Below are 25,173 nucleotides of genomic sequence, written 5' to 3' on the forward strand. Positions count from 1 at the left end.
ACTTTATTGTGATAATGCAAAAATAAAAATAAAAAAAACCCAAAACCTAAACATATCTTAATCTTTCACAGTATTCTTTTCCATTTCATGTCGCAGTGTTATTTGAGGGTTTTCTTTTTTTGAAAAACAAATTAACCATTTGTTTTCTTCCCCCTTATTATATGTCAAATTGTAACAGATACAAAGCCTCTCTGATGCAAAATACTGAATAGCACCCACTTATGGAGCAGTTCCTAAACATGAGTGAGTGTGTATGAGTATGTCAGTGTTAGTTACAAGTCAGTTCCATGAGGGTGTCAGGGGCCTGGAACCTGTGTGAATACATAATTGACTAAATGCCATTCCCGGGATTAGTACAATGTGTACAAAATATATTTTTCACTTCATGAATGTACACAAGCCTTAAACTTCCCCTAACACAACCCTAATCCTAACCTAAAGTCCAACACTAACTATGGTCCCAAGCCAAAGTTTAATCTCCAAGAGTTCAGAAATAGCAGGCTTTTCTATTGTGTAACATAAACATCTACGAATTATAACAAAATATAATGTAGAAATGTTACAAATAACTGGTGTGCTCCTAATTTCTGAGATGTAGCATTTGCCCCCGATGGTGTGGGACCCTAAGATTGATGAGAGCAAGAGTGAGAAACACTGCCTTAAAGTACGAAATATGGGTCTAGCACTGTCTAAATAATTAGTTCCCAAAATATTTCCAAATGAGTCTTTGGAATAATGTGTTATAGTTCCATAAATATACTTCCTACTGAGTTTCATTTGGTTTTTAAATAATTACTGAACTGGGCTCAGTTTCCCAAAAGCATCTTAGTGCTTAGATCATTTAAAATGGTAGAGAAAGCGCTTAGCGATGCTTACTCTACTGTTTAAGAATCTTCTTTGTGCTAAGAGGCTTTCGACAAACTGAGGCCTGAAAGTTTCTTCAGGGAACCAAAAGCGGTTCTTCTGTGGCATTGTACTGACAATAAAAAGGAGAATGCAGGTGAACTCCAGGCCGTCTCTCCATTTGTCCTGTTAGAATGGGAGTGATTGATGGCCTGAGACTGAGACAGTGTCCCTGGCTCAGAGACGGCATTCACATAGCTGGCAGTAAAAGGCCAGCTCTGCTCTGCTGCACTACTCTCCTCCTGCCTCTCTGCCACTCACTCTTTTTCAAAGAGAAGTCTCTCTCTGATCAGGCCTCATGTAGAGGAGTGGATCTGCTCTGTGGGACTGGCGTCAAAGCCAGAGTAGAATATACACCACACCCAGGGGTTGAGAAAGAGCACGTTTGGAGAGTTGAAGCACGGTAGATTGTGACACAGTGTCAGATATCTTAGATGCCGACCTTGATCAGACTTCTGATGCCGGATACAAGTTTTTGAAACTTTTTTGGGGATGGATCCCCCGAGATGAATCAGATCTGTAACAGTGCTTCCACCAGTTGATTTAGCATCATTATTTAGTGTTTATAGAGTGTCTGAGATAAGGCTTAATTGTCACATTAGTTCAGGAGATAAGAAAAGCCTTTTTTGTTTTGTTTTTTGTTTGTTTGTTTTTTTGCAAATATTTCCTGCGGAGCCCCTGAAGGGACATGGTGAGAATTTATTTTTAGGGAAAAACCTCACAAGCACCACTTAGTAAGTCGTGAGCACTACTTAGTATGTTGTAAGCACCACTTAGTATGTCATAAGCACCTCTTAGTAAGTCTAAGTGGTGCTTACGACATACTAAGTGGTGCTTACGACATACTAAGTGGTGCTTATGACATACTAAGTGGTGCTTATGACATACTAAGTGGTGCTCACGACATACTAAGTGGTGCTCACAAGATTTTTCCCTAAAAAGAAATTCTCACCATGTCCCTTCAGAGGCTCTGTAATTTCCCACTGAAAGCAGGGAAATTCTTCAGCAGACTGGATCCTAAACCAAAATCAAATAAAGTAGCTGAGATGCCCTATGCTTTAAGATCGATTAAATTTTATCGCAAACACCCCATTTTTCCACCGTTGTTGATGTTTCGTGGAACTGTAATTCATTTTTAAAATGGTATATGATTAACGTGTAGTTAGAAGTTTGCAGTGAGGATCAGTAGATTGTGAAAATGTTTGTATCTTAGATGCTGACTAAACTTCTGTGGCCGGATACTTGCTGAAGTTTTTGAAACTTTTCATTGGGACAGATCCCTAGAGGCTGAGTCCCAAAGGGGGGATACTTGTTTAGATAAGCAGTTTTTCTTTTTCTTTTTTTTTTATCATCACATTCTAATGTCAGCGGAACCTGTTTTTTTTTATCTCAAGCTCATTATGCAAGTTATTTCTGCAGGGTTGATATGCCTGTACTTAATTAAAATAGTTATGTAGAGTAAGCCATCAAGGCAGCTCATGTTTTCCTCTTTGAAAAAGGAAGCCATCGACCATTTCTCCCCTGTCATCTGATCTGGTTCATAACAGTGGGCTGCCAGATTGTAATAGAAGAGAATCTTCACAGGAAATTATGCTAAAAATAGGAAGTGTGAGTGAGGTGTGTTGCAGAGGTGAGGTGCAAAATTACAATTCATTCCGTTCTGTTTCACGGTGGTTCCAAAGAGTAAACAACATGTTTATATCGCCCAAATGAATGAATTTTTTAAATATTGAGCATGACTAGCCATTTTCCATTTTTAAATGGACCACTTTCCTTTCCCCACTGTGACCTATCTCCACCACATGCAAATCTTCACAAAGCGTAAATGTCCATCATTCAGTAAAGAACTGTATTATAATAAGCAGCCAAGCTCCACTCTGTGGTAAATGTATCTTCCACAACTGGCCATTTCACATTGTAAGTTTATTTATACTGCTCACACCCTGCAGGTCACACATTCATTCACTGCTTTGCCTCCTTTTACCTGGGTTTTTATATCTGCCTTTTGTTTTTTAAGATACAAAACACCTACTGGAACTGGTTATTACTTACTCACTCTATACTCAAATACATATCCAGTCTCTCACTCACAAACAGATTGACTCATACACTCAAGTATGTAACATATTTGGATATATCAAGTGATTCAGTACTTTATTGCTGATATTAAGACACAATAAATAAAGGGAATGTTACTGTTGCTATAAATGGCTGCAGCTGGCTGGAATGGATCGCACCATTCTAACAGTTCCTCCTAGTTCTGAAGAACTGCTGAAGTTCTGAAAAATATCTGATCCCTCGAGGCAAGGTACGATGTGATGCTCTGAGCAGATTCTTTAAGGAAATGGGACAGAGCCCCAAGCTATGGCAAGAGACCATTTGAATGACAGCAACTTAACACAGGAAGAGGTTATTCAGAAAGAGAGAGAGAGAGAGAGAGAGAGAGAGAGAGAGAGAAAGAGAGAGAGACAGAAAAAGAGAGAGAAAGTGAGAGAGAGAGAGAGAGAGAGAGAGAGAGAGAGAGAGAAAGAGAGAGAGAGAGATAGGGAGCATCTGTCTCAACACTCACATTGACAATCCAACCATATATATATTCTTTCCCTGCATCACTTTATATGCAGTGCCCCAACTCAGAACAGTTATCTTTGCAAAGAGAAGCTGCACAATATAAGTTCATGATAACATTTTCTTTTTTTAATTATAAATTCCGGTCAGGGCGGCACGGTGGCGCAGCAGGTAGTGTCGCAGTCACACAGCTCCAGGGGCCTGGAGGTTGTGGGTTCGATTCCCACTCCGGGTGACTGTCTGTGAGGAGTTAGTGTGTTGTCCGCGTGGGTTTCCTCTGGGTGCTCCGGTTTCCTCCCACAGTCCAAAAACATGTTGGAGGTGGACTGGTGACTCAAAAGTGTCCATGTGTGCGTGTGTGTGTGTGTGTTGCCCTGTGAAGGACTGGCACCCCCTCCAGGGTGTATTCCTGCCTTGTGCCCAATGATTCCAGGTAGGCTCTGGACCCACCACAACCCTGAATTGGATAAGCGCTTACAGATAATGAGTAAATGAATTAATTAAATTCCTGTCAGAGGAGAATAAAATTTGTAAATCTTTTGTAAAGATGATCTAGTGTTTACACCTTGTCTGATATTCATTGTCTGTAAGCACCTATCCATCTACCAACATGTGTTTTATTGGACCGGAGGAAACCCACACAGACACAGGGAGAACACACTCCTCATAGGCAGTCACCCAGAGCGGGACTCGAACCCACAACCTCCAGGTCCCTGGAGCTTTGTGGCTGCAACACTAACCTGCTGCACCACCTTGTCTGATTCATTAAACCTTAATGTTATCACAAATGATAAGAAAACTCTTCTCTCTCATACTGTAGCTCAGAGAATTTCTGTTGAAAGTCCTGTTGTACTCAGAAGGCCTTACTCTTTTTCTACACTGCAGCTTGCATTACTAAATGTAACCTCTGGATGAACCATCATTTTATCATTTTACATAGTGACAACTTGCTTTGAAAAAGCTGCCAGTGATTTTTAGTGCAGGTGGAACTTTAACTCTATGACAGGGAGCCAATATGTGCCCACCATGGTCAAACTGCCCACTCAGGGACTTGGCAGCCTCTGGTTTACAGATGCTTATCTAAATGGGAAAGGCAAGGTCAAGTTTGGATGACAATTTCAAGATGAGCTGGGATTTGTGTCTGCATTTGTTGTGACACAGAGAAAGAGAGAGAGAGAAAGAAAGAATTAAAGAGAGATGGAGCAAGAGGAAAAGAAAAAGAAAGATCCATATTAGCTGGCCAGGCCATGCATGTATTTTGTGTGTGTGTGTGCAGTGAAATGTTTGGAGGGGATTCTCCAGGGCACTGTTTCTTCTCAGCCATTCATGATTTTGCTGAGCCATGGCTTTCATGGTTGGTGGGCAGCAGCCTCTCTGGAGTAAAACCCTGGACACTGCTTCTGTATCATTGTCCTGTTCTGCTGCCCCTTGACAAGTAGGGGATTGGCAGTGGTGCTTTACGCTCTCTGAATAATGCTTTCTCTTTCTTTTTCCTTTCATTTCCTCTAACTTTAAGAATAAATTTGAGCTCAGCTAGGGAAATAAGAAAGGTTCCTCTGGAGCTAGGAAATGCATTAGGCCGAGACCCAGTCGGTTTGTGGAATTGCAAACGTTCCCGCTCTGTTGCTCCGAACTGAGATATTCGAGCAGAGTTTCCAGCCCTGATGCTGTACTTTTTTTTTTTTAGTGTTTTCTCTGCTCTAATTCCTGATCTGATTAATCAGCTAATTAACCTAGCCATGCTCCACCTACAAATGTGTTCTTACACAGCAGCTGCTGCGAGGTTGGACAAGTTCTCCAGTTTTACTGAACATTGGCAGGAATCCCATTAAAACTAATGAGAAACTGCAGCAAACTTTTTTTTTTCTAGTTGATGCATAATGCTGAGTTTCCAACTCGAAATCCTGCACGACCAAACCGAGCTATGTCGTTATGGCTAAGCAAAACAAGGCAATATGTTTAGCATTAGCTCTTTGCATAACTGCATTCAATCTATCCTGCATTTACATTTAAATTCTGACTCCCTCAACTCAGAATGTCTGGGGAGTCTCACCAGGAGATCTCCCGCAAAGGTGGTGGGGGTGGGATGGTGAAAAAAATGCAGGGAAAACATTATCCTTATTTTTCCATAAAATAATTTACCTATGTTAGTAAAATAAGTTATGAGGAAAAATTGGATCACAACTCCCACCAAGAATAAACTTTAAATAGTGAAATACATATAGGTTAAATTAGACATCAATACAAATAATTTGGTGTTCAGTTTAATTAAGTAAACCCCCTTTAAGCAGTATATGTGATTCTTGTTGTGGTAGTATTTTGTGTCCTGCTGAATGCAAGTGAATTTATTGCAAATGAAATGTGGAAAAGGAGAGAGGTTACATTTGTTTTCTCCATGGACTTCTGTTAAATTCTGTTTGTTTCTTATTTTGGGAAAAATGTGTGTTATATTATGTCTAGAACTCAGGTATTTTTAGCTAAATTACGATCATGCTGGTCATTGTGATTCATTTCTATTGCATTGGGCCATTCATTTTTCTTCTTTTAACATCCATAGCATGAGTTTTATGAAGGTTATATTAGATAACCACCCAGTGTAATCTTGGGGTCGGGGGGTGGAGGGGCATTCAACTGTAAGACAATCAGATTGGCTTTTAAGCCCTAAGAAACAATCTATTTAAAGTTGTCTTTGTGAGCTGGTAGTGTCTGTGAGGGCTTGAGTGCACTGTGCAATGCCAGCTTTAGTGAGGTCATGTATTGATGTTAGATCACAAAAGCCACTCCAGTTACAGATACTGAATGAAACTACAAGAAACAACTGAGAACACTTGCACTCGCGACTCATTTCTGGATGCACTTTAAATTAGATTAATTGACTTGGTCATGTAACATGTCCTGTATACACTGGATACATTGTATATATTCTAATACTATACACTCTTAAAAATAAAAGGTGCTCCAAATGGTTCTGAAGATTTCTTCAAGGAATTTGATGTGATGAACCTTTTAAAGGTTTAAATATCCATCACTCAAACCTAAGGTTTTTTTTACCAATTAAAACGAATGAGCAAAAATGGTTCTTTATGGAATCAAAAGGGATTCTTCTATCGCGCATAGAACCCTTTTTGGCACCTTTATTTCTAAGAGTTTTAAGCATTGGCCCTTGTTCTGGCAGTGCCTGAGCTCAAGTGAAGATTGGACTCGAAACTATTTGTACTAGCTAGGATAAACTTTCTGTTTGAACACTAAGTACTTTTGTGAGTTGCTCTGGATAAGAGCCTCTGCTAAATGTAAATGTATATGTAAGAGATGTAAGAGTGTATATGTTCATACTTTATCAACTGTTGCTTTAAACAAAGGTATTGGTGTGTGTGTGTGTGTGTGTGTGTGTGTGTGTGTGTGTGTGTGTGTGTGTGTGGTGGGGGGTGGTCAATGGATACACCATTCTTAATTTCAAATAGAGCCTGGAAAACTAGAATGTGCAGACCAGGAGTTATCCTAGAGCAGGACTGGGAATCAGTGGAGTGAGAAAATCAATGTGGATTCTAAGCTAAGGATCTAAAAAAGACTGCTGATAGCCTGAGGGAGAGTTGTAATACCTTCTCTTGGTGTTTGTTGTGGTAGGTGTGAAGGAGGTGAATGCCACAGGCCGGTCATTCACTGTAAGGAGCACTGTGCACCTCAGAGTGGACAGAAATGATGACGGAGCAGCCTATACCTGCAGCGTGGAGCACATAGCCCTTAACTCAACTCCTCACCAAGTTACAGAAGTGCTGGAGGTTCACTGTGAGTAACACTTAGAGTAAAGCTATATCCCAAGAAGCCCCCTATGACCCAGATCTTAGCCTCATGATTGTAACTGGTGATTAAAGTGGGTAAAACCATTGCCCACTATTGATGGACAATTGGTGAACAGGGGTTAAGTTCCCTGCTAGGCTAATCATGCTGCATTTTACTAATAAGGGTTTTCAGACAGGATTCCTAACATTGCTTTCAGCTTTATCTGTGGCATACTTTAACACAATTTAAGTCGCTCTGTATACGAGTGTCTGCCAAAATTGTAAATGTAATGTCTTATATTTCTCTAGATTAGAGTATATATGTTGCTAGTGGAATGCTTTCTGATCTACTGCTAAAGGCCAGTCCGTGCCAGAAACACTTTCAGCAGTGCCATAATTCATTATGAAGATTTATTCATGTTTACTTAAGAAAATAATGAGGTAAAAATGTGGCGGCAGATGGAAATTAGCAGGGCAAACACTGAAACACTGTCTGAAACACTTGAATCATCTTTGGCTTCTTTTAAATTCCAAGGAAAATTGCCCCTCTCTTTGTTCTCTTAAAATGTCAATACTGCTGAGTTAAGGAACTATTACCCTTTCCCCATGTACATTTATGTCTATATTTGCCTAATAGCTTGGATTTATACACTTGTTTACTTCTCTTTTTCCCCCATAGATGCACCTCAAGTAGAGATTTTACACTCTTTAATTGTGCCACAGGAAGGACAGTACTTCAAACTGGAGTGTGTATCTAAAGGCAACCCATTGTAAGTCATTAATTCCTCCTTTTTCCCAATTATAAGTGAATTCATTTGTTAACCCTGGATTTTTCAGTTTAACAAGTACATGCACAAGTCCAAGAGCCAAAAGACCTAGACACCAATGAAGACCTTTACGTTGTCGCATTTAGAAAGAACGCACAATGATAAATCAGATCTTGATATTTCGGAGAGTTTTAGTGAGTCACACAATTACAGAGACATAGTTTATTAGCTACTTTGAATCCTGTGACCTTTCTGAGCCGTAGGCCTCAGTTCAGTAAGAACTCTTCCACAGAGTAATAATAAAGTCAGAGACTATAACTTTGTCTGAAATTGTAATTAGGAAACTTAACCAAGCCTTTAACCAAAGGATAAATACCAATAAATACATATGTTATGAAGTTTTCCACTGACTGGAAGAAGAGTAATAAGGGCCAACTACTGCTAGCCACAGTGGTAATGTACAGCCGTAACCTTATATAAATATTCCTACCAATTTGTCAATTTAAAGTGCACTTTTCAGATGCGTAGAACTTTATGAAACTGGGCTCAGTTTCCCAAAAACCTCTCAAGTGTTAAGGTCATCTTAACAGGGAGAGTGTTCAGTGTGATGCTCACTTTTCCGCATAAGAATCTTCTTTGTTCTTAAATGCATTTTGAAAACTAGTTTGTAACCCTCTCACCTACTTTCATACATACACACTCACATTTAGGAAATGCTGCACAGGGTGCCATAGAGTGCTTTGCATTTGTGGCTCAGTCTATTCTTGTTTCAAAATCTAAGTCTTTTTAACCTACAGAATTAAGGTTGAAGCTTTTTATATCTAGTGTGTATGTTAATGATATACCAATAAAAGGGGTAAAAGGGTCAGATATCTGTCAGACTGACAGTCTTTACACCTAATGTAGTATAATGTGGTGCTGGTCTCTTTCCACTTTGGAAAAGCAAATGAGTTTAATTCAAAGTAAAAACTTCATGCCAGCCTTTTCACACACTTCTGAAGTTGCAGGTCAGTTTGAACTGCTTTTGGAGATGCTAGCACCACCTTCAACTCAGGAGAAAACAAAGGAATACTTCTGATTTTGCATAAAACCGCACACACACACCCTATACTGAATAATAAGTCAAAACCAGTGCCCCAGCAATATTCATGTATTCAGTATCCTAGTATGTGTAGCACGGTTGTATGTGGTTATGGACTGAGCCCTGGGAACCAGCTGCTTTGTTGGTTCCATGACAGCACCAGAGACAGCAGTGATTGGTGGAGTGAGTTTACATCACCTGCAAAAGTTGGCCAAAATCATACAGATGGCAAAATAGATAAATCCCCATTTTTGCTGGGCAAAACCTTTCTGATATGCTGGATATAATGAATACAGACGTGTTAGGTATATTATATAAGTTGATTAGGGACTTTTTTATGATGATATCTTCTTATTTGTCAATATCAATCAGTCCAGTCTGTACATTTGACCTTATGAAATTGCTTGAGAAAATGCTTATATGTGGAATATAAAACGAGCTTAATCTAATAACACAAGTATTAATATGACTCTATGAGTATTAGTATGAGAGTGTATGAATCATTTTATACGTACCACTGATAAAGGAGTTTTTATCTAAGGACAGGGGCTTAATTCCCAAGTGTGTGTTATTTCCAGGCCTGAGCCAGTGTTATGGACAAAAGATGGTGGTGAACTTCCTGACATTGAGCGAATGATCGTGGAGGGGCCTGAGTTAATCATCACTACCCTTAACAAAACAGACAACGGCACATACCGCTGTGAGGCGAGCAACCACCTGGGGACCAACAGCGATGAATACGTGCTGTTTGTTTACGGTGAGTTACTATCACTTGATTAAGTTTCGGTTTGTGGCTTACAGGATTTTTACTGCATGGCATCTTGTCATTTGTGTTTGTTTTCCAGGTAAAAGCTAGGAGGGTTTCTGTATTCTGCTTTATATCTTGGTCTTATTAGCTCTTCGTCATGAACATTCAACACACACACACACACACACAATTCATCATGGCTTTAGTTACATTTATTTTTGTGAGTTATAAAGAAATAAGGGGGGAAAGTCATCTTGTCACAGATTTGTGTTTGTTTGCCAGGTGTAGGTTGTTATTGTTTCAGCCTCCTGCTGTATGCCTTCGTCCTTTTAGCTCAGATTTCAATCATGAACACACACACACACACACACATGCACACACACATACACACACACACACACACACATCTTTCCACATCCATAACTCATTGTGGCCCAGTTTACCTTTATTTCACAGTGTTATAAGCAACTTGGGGGAAAGTGCTGTAGGGTGCAGTATTTAATGGTGGGTCTGAAACCTAAGCGGAGAGATAAGTTGATCCTCGGATGCAGAATGTGCAGCAAGAGAAAACACATAATTAAGGCACCTCTACAAACACGGATAGCATTTGTCAAGATAAAACCAGAAAGTAGGTGCGGAACATGAAGCGTGGAAATAGATTGGGAAGCGTGGATCTTCATCAGCCCCAAACAGGCTGGGGTCAGTTCTTCAGAGGGCAGTGATTTGGCAAGCTCATGCAAAGATGAAAACGATGACTCGTGATTTGTCTAGGCTCCACAGACTTAAGATGTTTATTGCTAGCTTTGATTTTTTTTTTCTTCCCAAAGGTGATTAATCTCTGTGAAGTCAGTTGCACTTGTTACTTTGTTTCCCCTTTGAACAGTTTAGCTGCAAAGTTATAAACGCAATAGCTGCAGGAAGAGTCTAGTGACAGCTCAAGTTGTTCCTGCATCAGAAATCTGAAACTAGGCTAAGATTATAGCATTTTAGCCTAGTGTAGCTTTCCTTTTTATTCTGTGGCGGCAGAACCTGCATATTGAGGTGTATTCACTCAGTATGAGGTTTAAATCTGATGTAACTGACGAACTGTTGAAAAACCTTGAACCGTGACACTGCATTATTAGCCAGCTAAAGTTTTGCTGTTTTAATGGAATGTTTTAAGGAGCATTGGTTCATTATTGTAGAGCTAGGGCAAACAACCTCCAACAACAGCAAAATGTATGACATAAGGCTGTTAAATGAACAGGACAGAAAAGAAAGAACACCCTTTGTTGCTAAATTTAGAGAAAGGTAATGGAAAAGGTCATTTTGACTAATATAGAACAGCATGCTCATGAAAGTTCTGCCACCACAGTGATCTGTAAAAGTTAAATTTGTTCATCCTGGTCGTCATCAGGATCGTCATCAGACACCAACCAAACACAACATCACACCAGATCCTTTCCCCTCAAGCAGAGAGAGAGGGAGAGAGAACAATAGAAAGAAAGAAAGAAAGAAAGAAAGAAAGAAAGAGAGAAGCAAGAGCTCATTACTTTTGCTTCTAATTCATCTGAATGTTTCACTGTGCCTCAGTGATATTTATCAAGTTCTCTCCCTCTGTGTTAGAAATGTCTGGGCCAGCTCTTGAATGAAGCTAATTCGCTAATGGCAAGACTACCAGGAGGCAATAAATGTCAGCTGTAGTCACCCAGGCCCCATTCATCTCCATTTAGCATCGTCAATTTCATTCATTAATGTGAAAATGGCACAGTAGAATGACGGGGGTGTGGAGTTTGGTGGTGTGCTCTCCACACCTCCGCTCCCCAGCCACTGAGGTTGAGCTGGGCTTGTGTTGTCCTGTTGCTGGTCCCAAGCCCCCTTTCCGGACGTCTTACATAAAATCTGTGCCGAGTCTAACATGCAGATAATCAGCCAGATTGTAGAGGTGGTCTGCTGTGGCAGCCCCTTGTGGGAGCAGCTGAAATTGGAACAACAACTCGCAATCATTAATGTATTCACTGCTAAACATTATCACCACATCACTGCTCCTGGAACAGGGTGTGGATGATGGAAGAACTATGTGAATCACTGTTTGAAGCATTTCATACCAAAATAATGTGTAAAATTATTTTAGTCATAATATAGCATTGCTATTTCGTTTATGTTTAAAGCCCACTGCTAAAATGGTTTTATGTTTAAAACAGACAAACAAAAAAAATATTCCTCATACTATTCTCTGTTCATCAAAAGGGCTATAGCTTTCTAGTGTAAAGAAGAAGCCTGAAGTTCTCAGAGAACTCCCCTTTTTTTTTAATCTTAGAGTTTCTTCTCACACTTTAAGCTTTTGAGGAAGGCGTGGTTTGAATTAGAAAAAAGTAGCACTATTTCTGTAATTAGTTAACTGAACTTTTTAATTGTCCCCTAGTGCCCTTTGGTGAAATTTGAACCCTTAAGTATTGCTATGGTCCCCGTTCATTTAATTTGCCTTTCCTTTGTTCATTTCACAACTTAAATCCAAAAGCAATGTTTTATTATGAAATATTGCTGTTGGTTTTCTGTAAAATTATTGTTGTGAAATTATAACAGTACTTAATCATGTATGAAATAGTTCATCATCACAAGTCATCAAGTATAGTTTCAGATTGTGCCAGTTATGTGGTGTAATGGAAGTAAATAGAACACAAAGTAGGTCTTAGAGCACTGAACAGAAAGTAATATGGTTTTATGCATCATCTGCTTAATTCATTTTCTGAGGATTCTTTAACCCACTTTGCCTGCTCCCACATGATCAATATTATATGCTGTACTTGAGATTGTTTCATTTTCCATAATGCCTTATTAGTAGCTGCAATCAATAAAAAATATTACCTGTTAATCGCTGTTTGCTTTTTCTTCCACACTCTGTATGACCAGTTCTGATAAATATGCTTTTAGAGCAGAGGCTTTAAAGGTCCATCATTAAATGCAATTATGTTGACCATGATAATATCCAAACATGTGGCCTTTTCCCCAGCGTGAACACATGGAGATTAAGAATGTATGAAAACATGTATTGCAAGGAATACATTTTATATAATTTTAATTTAATTTTATTATATAGAAATTTAAATGTGCATAGAACTGTAGATTTGTACCTCACAGTCCCCCAAGTTCAGTTAATACTTAGACCTTTGGGAACTGTAGTAGAAAGCTTTTTTTTCTGTTTTTGAACCTGGTTGTTTTGGTTGGTTGGGATCTATAGAACCTCCCAGAAGGCACCAGCTAAAGAACACAGCAGTCTCTTTGTGAGGAATGTGAAAAGCACACTGTGCTGTTCTATTAGCTGTATGAGCAGGTATGCAGCAGTGTCTCAGCTCTGCTTGTGTATTCTCACAGAGCAGATCTTACTGTGTGTTGCACACTGCAGTGGATTCTGCCCAGACTAATCTCCCTGTGGCTTCTCTATGCCTCAGACTCTTCTCCAACTTTTAAGTCGGCATCAGCGTTTACTGTCCCCAGAGGGGGAAGAGCACAGTGCAACTGTTGCGTTCCGCCGTAAAATATTTATCACTTGCTTTCCTCAATCAGCATGTGCTCGCATGCTCTACAAACCACTTCTAATTAGACTGTGGAGAGAACCTAAAAAGAGTTCTGTTTATTTGCCCAGAAAGCCATGCAAACATCCATAAAATTACCTTCTAAAACAAAATGCACCTCTGCCGTTGCCGTACATTCCTTAGCCAGGAGAAAAAAATACAAAGAGAGAAATTCAAACTGAATTGGAAATTAACACAGAATAAAAAGGAATTTTTTTCTCCTTATTTTCCTTGTCTTTGTCCTTATTTCAAGTCCCAGATATTTAGATCTAATTATGTATTAGAAATCAATGTGGTGGGAATGGTATGGAAGAGCACTGGAGAACTGCACCCCACCGAGAGTCATCTTAACAGGCGTTTCGTTTGAAGTGTAAGCCCAGGAAGCTTGCTTACATCCGTTACTTATTACTAATGAAGGAGCTGGGCTCAGATCCCTCTCAGGGAGGGAGAGAGAAGAAAGAATGAAAAAGGGAGAGAGAAAGAGACTGAGAGAAAGAGAAAGAGACAGAGACAGTGAGAGAAAATGAAAATAAAGGTATGGAACCAATGAAACAAATCTATTAGGAAAAAGTGAAAAGTAAGAGGAAGAGAGATGGGAGCTGAGACAGAATGAGAAAAGGAGAGGAGGTAAAGGTGAAGAGGTAGAAGGCACACCGAGGTAGAGGAGAGCGAAGGGTGGTGACAGAGAGTGAGGGAGATAGACAGAGAAAGAGAGATAGAGAATGAATATGACTGTTTTAGTAAACTCCTGCATCGGGGAGTGTATTGTGGTGTAAAGCCGAGGCTGAGAGGTTTCAAATCAAACGCTGAGTGTGGAAGTGAAGTCCCCAGAGACACACAGCCTCCAGCACAAACACGTCTGGATCACGAGCATTGTATTTAAATCACTGCAGGGATGTGCTCTCTCATTTCTTTTTCTCTCTTTGTCTCTCTCTTTTTTTTATTTCTACAAATTGGGCTAAAAGTTTTCATGCCACCGTCCTGGTGTAAAAGCTAACAATGGCTAAAATTCCAGTTGTTGTCACTTTGTCCTAAAGGGAAGAGATGAAAGCTAGTTCATCACACTCTTTTGAAATATGTCTGAAATATGGTATGAAAATTGTTAAAGATTTAAAAAGGTCTGTTAAATCCTCAGTCTATAGTGTATGCCTATATTGAAGGCACTGTTTCTGTGATATCATATTCTTTTTTTTTCATTCATCCACAGCAGTATAGCCCCCCCCACAAAGCAATGTTTAATTCCGGGCTATTTTTTTTACCTTGGTAAAATGTATTGGCCTTTCAATCAGCACAAACCTCATTTACATATCTCAATTTTTAAGTTTCAGTCATAAACCCAAACTGCTTCATTTTTATTAGATACCAAGAACCTCTTTGAACTGCCCTGTAAATCATTCACGCACTCAGTCATATTCTCACTCACCCTTAGAAACTGTACATTAATGTGATGCTGTTCAGTGCAACACGACCCTAAACACAATATTAGTACCAGGCCAAGGTGTGAATGTTATTGCACTGGAGTTCTGTAGTGTAATGTATAACCTACAATTCTGAAAACACTTTTATTAGACCATTTCAAATGCTGTGTGTACAGGGTGTGGCAAATAAATAAGCAACAGTCAATAACTGTTATATATATATATATATATATATATATATATATATATATATATATATATATATATATATATATTGATTTCTCTGTTCTAAGACACTGTTTCCTGGGATTGCTGGGTATTAAACCAAGACTTCAATAAATTGGTAATGGCAAATTGAAACAAACCGGAGGAGAATATTTTAGTCTAATCCTGGGTTTATTTCGGTCTGGAAGGCTGGTCCTATGTCACTGTGCCGGTGGAAGTGGACAGCCTGCCTCCCTGCTAAATGCACGTGGTTGAAATATTAATATTGAAAGGTTTATTAATGTTAAAAACCTTTGTTGCCTTTCTGGTTATATTCTGATTAGTAAACCATAGCAGCTCTGAAAAGTGATCCCTTTATTTTTACTGAACTTAAAAAGGGTTCCAAGTGGTAAAGTAGCGTTAAGGAGTGCACTGTCCAAAGGTTTGTAGACACCTCTTAATATTCAAATGATTTCAGATTTCATATGCATCCTGCATATGGACCCTGAAGGTCAACTGTGCACTAAGAGCTTGTATAATCTCTACAAAAAGCATGAAAGGAAATGCAATGCTCTCATGAACAGTTGTACAGGAATCTAAGGTCACTAGCCCGAGGACAAGGTTTTACTGGAGGGCTATAATTCCCCTCAGCATTCTGTGAACAGGGGAAGTGCCTTCTCCATCTTTTCAATGCTAGTCCAGTGCTGGAGGGACTTATAGCCATCTGGTCAAAACTTTGGCATGAACTGGATTGGCGTTTGTCCTACAGAACAAAATCATTCAACATCAATAAATGACTCGTTTTTGTATTTGAATGCCATTTGAATGTGAATGTGTTTCTGAAATATTTTCAGTATATGTAACCAATACAAAAATACACATATTGTCGCTGTCCAAAGAAAAGTACATATCTTTAAAAGAGTAACTTTAGGAAACCTTCTTAACTTTCAGTGGAAGTTGATGTAAAATTTATATTATTCCAAGTAATTTTGGAGCATTTCTATTGGTCCATTCATCATGAATTTTTCATACAATGTTGAAGTAAAGCTATATGTATTTTTTAGAGAATGATACACTGTAATATATATTAATACTGATAGTACTAATTATATTGGACTAATAATATTATATGATACATCATTATTGTAATACTGTAACATACTTCATCGTGACCCTGAAATGGAAAAACGGAAAAGAAGATGATGATGATGATGATGATGATGATGTAACTTACTTGTGATAATTCCTGCATCAAATACCAGTGATTACATCTTGTTGCAATGTTTAAAAATTGTTAATAATTTATACACCTGACAAAGCCATAAACTAAACATATACAACACACAATCCATAAATATTGGATCATTGTCTTCATGCACAAAACAGCAGGCAGGAGTACTGTGTGTTAGTGTAGGGTTGTTTGGTGTTCTTTCAGTTTGTTTATTGTCCCAGCCTGCTTTGTGATCTATGATCCTCTGAAAGCATGTTGATATTTATCGTCCTCATTAAAAGTCTTGAGTTTGTGTGCGTTTGTGCGTGTGTGTGTGTGTGTGTGTGTGTGTGTGTGTGTGTGTGTGTGTGTGTGTGCGCGCGTGTGTGTAAGTATTTTGTGGCCTCTGTTGATTTCCATGATTTCCTCACCCCCGTCTTCCCTTGCTGCCCTTCTCTGTCTGCATCCTTGGTAACAGCCAAAGACTTACCAGGTACAACAGGTAAATATCCCCTCCTCCAGTGCTGACATCATCATTGCAAGACCAGTGTGGTTGGTTTTTGTGCGGTGGGCAACGGGGCAGTGGTCACACAGCCTCTTCATAGCATGAGCTTTGGGATTCATTGCCTTGCATGGGAGCACTGGGTGACGTATGGAAAGACCATAGTGCTCCATCTCAATCACAAACACAAGAAGTGTTTAAAATCTTTTAGTCTACTACTGCCAAAGAAAAGGGGACCGTTTATTACCGTCTGACCCAGGAGAAATAGGAAGGCCAATAGCATGACCTGAAATGGATGGGAGATTGCTTTATTGATTCAGCAACTAATGTTTTATTGAAGACTTTATATGTTTTGTTTGAAATGCATGAACTAAATTCACAGAGTTGCCACTTTATTGTTGTCATCACCTACCCTGTATCTTCACTTGTTGGCCATTGTATCTGAAACTATTTTAGACTGTCCTAACATCATTTAGCCAAGGCCAGCTAACTGTGAATGCTTTGAATTACTCACAGCTCAGTTGTTGGGGGATCAATTAGAAGATTATTTAGTTTCTTTAGAAAACTCTAGAAAAGAACTCCAGTTGTCTGATATATCTCCATTTATCTGTTTAGGTTAGTATATGCCTAGATGTACTGAGTTAGGGTTAGCATTAGAGATCTATAGTCTGTGACCTGTTGTTTTTAATAAAACAATGTTTAAATCTGTTCCAATGTTTTATGTCTATTCCTGTGTAAATAGCTTTGGAAATGTTGAAATGAAATCAAAATGGCTATTTAAACAAATGGAATATTTTAGTAGTAGTAGAAGTAGTACTAGTCTTATTCATAGCCGTAGTTGGTGCTACCATCGAATGGTATTCTCATCATAACAGTGACACAGACACAGTAAATTCATGTTGTGCTGGTCTAGTGTTGCTGGGTGGACATTTCCATGACACTCCTGGGTTGGGAGCAGTCCACCAACAAATATTATGTAAACTGGTCTAATAGTTAGAAACCAGCTAGAGATGAAGGGCTAGAACACAAGCAGTGCTTGGAAAAGACAAAGTTGAAATATTTCTAAAAAAAAAATGTAATAAATAATAAAAATGGCCCCTAGGTACACAGTGCATGTGTACAGGCCCCTACAATGCCGCTCTGACTAATAAACTAGTATCTGCACAACACAATAAACAAGCCACTGGCAGTGCCAGAATAGGTCAGTGTGGTCCTGCGGTGGTCCCACTCCATTGATTAATGACTGACAAATTGTGCCACATCAAATGGGCTACAGTCTGTAAGGGCATTGTTCCACTGCTCACTGCAAAACAAGAACCTAATCCAACGAGGAACCAATGGTTCTTCTCCTAGTTCATTTTCCTCCTACTTGATACAGCTGCAACAACTATAATAATCAGGACTAGAGATTTAATTGTATTATTTAGTCAAATAGTTCTGACTCACACATCAGCAGATAGTTCCAGCCTACACTGGAATGGTAAAAAATCTGCTATTTGTCATTGGTTTAAATGTTATAATAAAGGCAAATGTGACCACTCTAAACTATAACTATAATTATAATTATGGTAAATTTATGGTACATAAAAAAGTGTTAATGATGATTGCTACAAAACACCTGGACCTGCTGTGTTTTACACTAGAGTTATTGCGAGTGGAAAGAAGCACAGGGCCTCTTGGGGCCAAAAAGAGGACCTTTTGTGGGGGGGCTAACTGTGAACCTGAGAGTATTACAGATACATGGTAACCAATAAACTGGCAACTCATGTCCAAAAATAAATGCACCTACTTCATAATTGCGTCCACCTTCCAGACTTAAATAAAAGTGGCCCATATTGTATTTTACAAGCCAAGGTATATGAGAAAGCTCAATAAAGCGGCTAGAAATTGAGTTTCTGACCTACCAAACTGTGTAATCTGTCAGTAGTGAAGCACACAATAACAGTTGAGTTCCAGCATGTTCCCTTGTCCTCGTTGTGTGCATGGCACTGCCCTTGAAGACTGACTGTGTCCTGCTATGTTTCCCTTGTTGATGTCTCTCCGTAGCCTTGTCTTCCACCCTGTTTCTGTGCTTTGTCTCACACTGTGACGAGTCCTCTTGTTTACTCTGAGCTAATAATCCACTTTGCCTTCGTAGGCATTCTTATCCCATGGGGAGAATTTATTTTAATAATTAGCTGCAGTAATTTGTTTTTGGGATCTAATCACATCTTAGACACCCACACCATATTCCCCTGAGAGTGTTAACGTCTGTGAAATGCATTTGCAGATTATAATATTTCTGGTTATACAAGTAAACAAAATAGTTAAGAAAATGTTGAAATAATACTTATTATTATCCTCCAGAGTGAAGGTCTGTACATTTACTGTGCATCTTAACAGGTTAAAGGTTATTATACAGTACTGTGCCAAAGTCAGAGAACACTTTGAATTTCATAATTAACAGCCATTTGTGGAAAAAAAGCAGAAAATGTACTGTATAATTAACAGACACAATACACAGACGCCTCTGTCATTTAAAGCAAATACATCAGATTTTTAAAATTATTTACTTACAACCTCAGGAAAGTAATGGAACCACAACACTTGAATTTGAATCAATAGCAAATTTTTCCAGATGGAAAAAAATTAAATCACAACAATTACTTGCACAAGTCTAAAAATGCTTATTAAGGTAAAGGGAGAACTTACAGACTTGTGTGGGAGCTGTAGGATTTTCTAACTGAAAGAAAAACTTAGCCCCAACAAGACAGTTGCTCTAGGGTATTGGGGTAATTCTAAGAACACCAATAGCTTCCTAACATTTGCACATCCTCTCAGACGTATAACACTGTGTTGTTTTCTCACAGAGGATGCACTGACAGAAACACCTGTGATTGTTTTTTTTTCTTTCTGATCTGAAGCACGGATAAGTTAAAAATGTTAACGTCTGTTTATCTGTTTGTGAAAATGTTGGTTGTCTACTAGGTTTTACATGGCTGTAATATATAAAACCAAGAAAAAAGAACCCCTAACAACCATGTAAAACCTGGTAGACCTCATATATAAGGTGTATGTTTTATTGTCTGAGAAATAACACCTACAAAATGTATCTCTGAAGTATGGCTTTGGGCTGTTTTGACATGAAATTATGTAAAGAAAGAATGCTCTCTGACTTTTGCTAGTATGTGTTAGAGCTTTAGGGTATGTTTTAATTATTTCTGTCTGAAGAAATCACTTTTCCCTCTTGTTAATATTAAGTTGAGCAAGTTACAGTGAACAAAAAATGTTATCTGGTTTTCATTTAACTTGTCATTAGTGTTGAATGCCTTTCTAAAAATGGTATTAAATATTTAGATATTATAGAGGCTCTTGTTCAGCCATGCTGCAACCTGAAATAATATAACACTTGTATATTAGCCGTGAGTGAGCTGTACCTCTTTTATGTTATGAGCTGAGGCTTGTGAAGAAGTTAATGAAATATAAATTGGAAGGCCTTTTTTGAGCATGTTTGCTCAGTAAGTGTCCATATGAGCTAATAATGACTGATGCTGGTTCTATTGAACCTGGTGTAGAGATATTTTCTGCCTTTGTATGTTCATTGCCTCAACATATTGTATGAGGGAGAAGCACGCGTAGGTGTAAAGAGGAGATACTCTGTCTGATTTGGCCTTCCACCCAAACAGCCCACTTATATTTTTTAAAATGCTGAAGATATGTGCAAAGACAAAGCAGCACTGTGTACATGGGCCTAGCACTCTGAGCTGCAGTGCCTTTTGTTGCATGCAAAACCATTGTCAGGAATGATTGTGTATGCAAATGTGCTTTCATTTTTACTCATTTTTAAAATAAATAGAAATACCATTCATGCAGTACTTAATCATGTGTTCCATATGTAAACTCATGTTCCGTACAGCTAAAGTAAGACCACTGTTAAGTCAGGGCTGGTGCTTGTGTGCAACCCATCATATACACAATCCACAATAAGCTTGGCTTTGTTAAAGGAAGATATGCAGCTGAACCCAGAGAGAAACATCACTATTCCCTCCCCAGCTTTACTACTATAAATTCACAGGAAGCAATAATGAATACTGTCAATACAATTTCTACCAGGGGATATGCAAACATTTCCCATTTCCAAGTAACAACCAACTACAAACCCCCCAAAAAATAGAAAAGGGAACAAGGAGAAAGGACGAATAATACAGGAACCCTATTAGGAGCCTGAAATAGGTTTGGATTCCTCTTATTTACTGTAAATGGAAATGTAGGATATGTATTCTCAATTTCCACACCGTGCTGGAGGCTTTTCTATATATCATGAGACGAATCAGTGGACTGAATGAATGCTTAAGAGCCTCACAGCACACTGTGTAAATGAAGAACGGTTTGAGATGAGAAGCATATTAAATTACAGACAGAAAACAAACCTTATTTGTAGGTCACAGTGGAACACACTAGTTCTTTTTTTGAAATGAAGCTTGTGTAGGTGTTGAATAGTGCAAACCCCAGTTCGGAAAAGCTGGGATTGTTTGTGAAATGTTGGTGTAGAATTTGATAAGAAAGCAATGGTTCATAAATTCTGTCATGACATTTCAGATTTTTTTAATTTGTTGGTGATATTACACGCAGTAGTGATTCAGAAACCTACTTTCCCTACAGTCACTTATTGCACTTAAACAATTCTATTATTATTTACTTATCTATTTTTTTCCCTTGATTTATCATTATTCACACAGGACTAGCGCTTTCCTGTATGTGGCTTTTATGACCATAATTCCATCATCTGTTCAAGATGGTTTTAAAGCATTTTGAAATGTCTAGAAGCATTTCCAATTTGATCAATTTAATTATTTATTTACTCTGTTTTTGTTTGATTGTTTGTTTGTTTGTTTTTCATGAAGCACTGCTTTCTGTATTATCTGCATTTTAACTAACTGCCTGCATTTTAACTAACTGGATATTTCCAGTATGTTTTTCTGGGAAAAACATGTCAAATTTAATATGTTAAGACAAGAGTGACTTGATATGAAATGCTCCCTTTCTACCTTGCCACATTAGAATTGCTCACAGTGGAGGTAAAAGAAACTAGATGTCTGAAGCATTCAATGCCATGTTAGCTCTATCAACTTTATCTACCACAGATCAAGAGACATGAACGTTGGGTAGTACGTGCAGCTTCACTGATCATTTTAGATATAAGCTGTAAATAAAATAATTGTATTAAAGGAAAGTAAATAAGATGGCTATGTTTGTACTGACATTGTTTGACATTGCAGAGATTGCAGTTAGTTGGTTTCTAGAGAAAGGACCTTTTTTTTTATGAAAGTGAATGAAGAGAATGACTGGTTACATCTCATCATTAGGACTATATTTAAATGTTGAAAAATCTTAAACAACTGCCCTTTAATGTCATATGTACTGCAACAAATACATATTTTAATTTAATCATGAATGTATTTGGTGTGTACATGACACTACAGTTATTTGGCTGATCATTAGCATATCATTAGCTCATGGATGTATTGTAAGGTAGTGTAGCATGTAGTTAAGCATGAAACATTACCTCGGTATCTCTTAGTACCTCTTACTTGTTTTAGTGTATAATTTTACACAGACTCAGAGGTCATATAACTACTGTACTCAGACAGTAAAGTATGTTAAATACAATACAATGTCTCCCTGGAGCAGCTGCACATGAGCCTAAGGTCATCATGCCTAATGCCAAGTGTGCGCTAGACAGATATATATCCCAGTGCTGTGGAACTGCATTCTCTGGAGTGATGGAGCTCCATTTAATATTTCCGGGATGAGTTTGATTGGTGTTTATGATCCAGAACTAATTATCCAAAAGAAATGTGCCTGCATCTAGTATAAGTTTAGCCCACACACCTTGTTAATATAGTGTATATTTTAAAGAAAAATAAAAGTTAAAACGTTCCAAAATGTTTGCTAACTATAGTGTCCAATGCACCTTGTCTTAGGGCATCGTTAAAAATAAACCTAGTGTTAATTGAAGAAAATGGGTGTTATTTAGGTGATAAAATTGGGGCCTGCAGAAGTCGTTTTTCTGTACATCTCTCAGGGTCACTTTGCCAAGCGCAGCAGCAGCAGAAGCCATTCATCACCATGAGCTAATGAGAGCATGCTAGCGGTGCAATAAAGACACATAGTTACAGTTTACACAGCCACATAAGCACTGGGACAGCACACCCAGAGCTGGAGAGGGGCAGAGGGACAAAAGTGCAGGAACACCTCCATTCTCACATCACCGGCAGCCCCTCTACCACACCCTCACAGGGTGGGGGTTAAGCCAGACGAGTGCTAGCAGCCTCACGCTTCTCCGGAGGTGACTGCAGGGAGGGAGAGGGTCATTATTCTCTGTGGCGATTACTCAGTGGAGTTCCAGAGATGACCGAGTTCACCCCCAAAGTTAAACCCCAGAGACAAATCGGCCCTGCGCCACCTCACACATTTTTAAACTTGCTCATATTTCCTCAAGGGCTGAGTCACTTTGGTCCTCACACTGGCCAGAAAGTGATATACACTCAGGGTCTTTTAGCAGTTTTAGCAATTTATACCCCCAACCAAATTTGACACAGCCTCAATATAATCAGAGGGCTTTTTCCCCGTATTTTACATAACACAGAGTTTGTTGTTGTAGTTCACCATAGTACAGAGATGTGTACAAGACATTACAAAAGACAGACACCACCTTTCATTTAATTTGTAGAGGACAAATGGCCTTTAGGTACCTTATGTTCTCATAAATATTTCCTGCAAATATTAGAATGTATAACACAGTGCATTTGCATTAGTAATAATCAAATTGTGAGAAAACACATGGAAAAACTTTAGATGGAATATTAGAGGTGTGGCATATGTTGCTGCAGATGAACACACAGGATAAGCACACAAAATTTTGGAAACTGTTAGCCACATTCTCAGACACTGAATAGTGTATAGTGCTTGATATCAATGTCAGGTTTGATGAGTCATATTATAGATGGGTGGTCTCTGAATGTTTCACACTACAGTATAAAGTAGTATTCATAATAGATATTTCACATGTTTAAAACAAATTAATTACATTAATTTAAATTTAAAAATGAATGGGTCATCCAAAAGTTTTCCATCCAAGTCAGCATGGAGGTTTCATGGAGCCCGGAGATAGGAAAATTGCTTCTTTTTTCCTCTTTACAATTGTTAACAGCACAAAGAGTCTCCTTATACCTTTACTTTTCACTCTGTAAAGCACATCTATGGAGTCAGAACCATGCTGGATATGGTAGAATTAACACTGAAAATGGTAGTGTATAAATTTGCAGGATCTTTCAGTACAGAGGGACTGAGGTTCCATAGCCCTTCTGTGAAGTATCATCCATTATCTGGCACTTTGCCATTTTTTGCTTGCTATTAGAAATGCAGGGTTCAGTTTTACTCTTGGCTGATTTAAAGCTTCTGAAATTTCTATCTATTTTTAACCACAAAAGTGGCCTCATGGAAAGACATTTCTGAAGAAGCTTTAAAAAGCCACAGTCATACATATTTCCATATTAAAATATTTTTATGATACTGAATTTATTGCCACATTAAACTCATTCCAAAACTCTCATCCTGAAATGCCATTGAAGTAGAACTAAATGCAACAATGTGAGCAGGGATGACTGAGTAACACTGGCGCTCTACATATACAGCTTGTGTACTCTATCCCTACTCTTACTGGCTTGGTTAACTTTTGATTCCTTGTTAACTTTCTTTTTTGATCTAATTTTGTCAAAGATGTTTAGGTGAAACAACCTACATCAGCCTTGTAATTAATGATGGTCTTGTTTATGTGCATGTGACCCAAGATGAGGAGCCACTGAGGAGCAAAATAGATCAGCCATTTTGTGGACATTTAAAAGTTATTTGCAGGGCATACATTGTATGTGTATATTGTGTGTACAAGAGAGTTGAGAGCAAGATTATCATACATAGAAAAATGACTCAAGTTAAAGGTCCATTTTACCACATGTGTGTGATTTAGCATTGCATTTTGCACAATGCTACACTCTTTGTTAGCAACATTAGCCTTATAGCTTTTGCGCAAAACTAAAGAAGAAACTCCAGACTAAACATGTCTTACTGATTACATTTGGAGTAAAGAGGCAAGAATTTGACTTCCATTTTTGTAGTCTCGTGTTTCTGCTCTGTCCAAAGTGATCTATATCTAATTAATCTACATCAAACGAATGGCTTAAATGCTTCTTGATCTTACAAAGCTCTCATGATGGCTGCACTAGTTTATAGAAAGCTGATGAAAATGAGACAGTGTTCTATTTCTGTCGTCCTCCAGATCCCAACGCTTTGACTCAGCACGGCCCTGATCATGCGCTGATCGGCGGGGTGGTGGCCGTGGTGGTCTTCATCACGCTGTGCTTCATCATCGTCCTGGGCCGCTATCTGGCCAGACATAAAGGT

General features: G+C 38.6%; 1 protein-coding gene across 5 annotated transcripts in view; it reads left to right on the forward strand.

Annotated features, from left to right (window-relative positions):
* cadm2b (cell adhesion molecule 2b) overlaps positions 1-25,173 on the forward strand; it is a 221,380-nt gene that overhangs the window by 194,010 nt on the left and 2,197 nt on the right. For 3 of the 5 annotated variants that reach the window (XM_066678964.1, XM_066678948.1, XM_066678973.1), the window contains exons 6-10: positions 7,093-7,254; positions 7,927-8,017; positions 9,674-9,852; positions 16,708-16,731; positions 25,049-25,171. In XM_066678964.1, coding sequence (XP_066535061.1) covers positions 7,093-7,254; positions 7,927-8,017; positions 9,674-9,852; positions 16,708-16,731; positions 25,049-25,171 — 579 coding nt within the window. The remainder of the gene's footprint in view (positions 1-7,092; positions 7,255-7,926; positions 8,018-9,673; positions 9,853-16,707; positions 16,732-25,048; positions 25,172-25,173) is intronic. The other 2 variants (XM_066678955.1, XM_066678982.1) reach the window with 1 other exon arrangement.

Source organism: Hoplias malabaricus, chromosome 1 (genome assembly GCF_029633855.1).
Source record: "Hoplias malabaricus isolate fHopMal1 chromosome 1, fHopMal1.hap1, whole genome shotgun sequence".
NCBI lineage: Eukaryota > Metazoa > Chordata > Actinopteri > Characiformes > Erythrinidae > Hoplias > Hoplias malabaricus.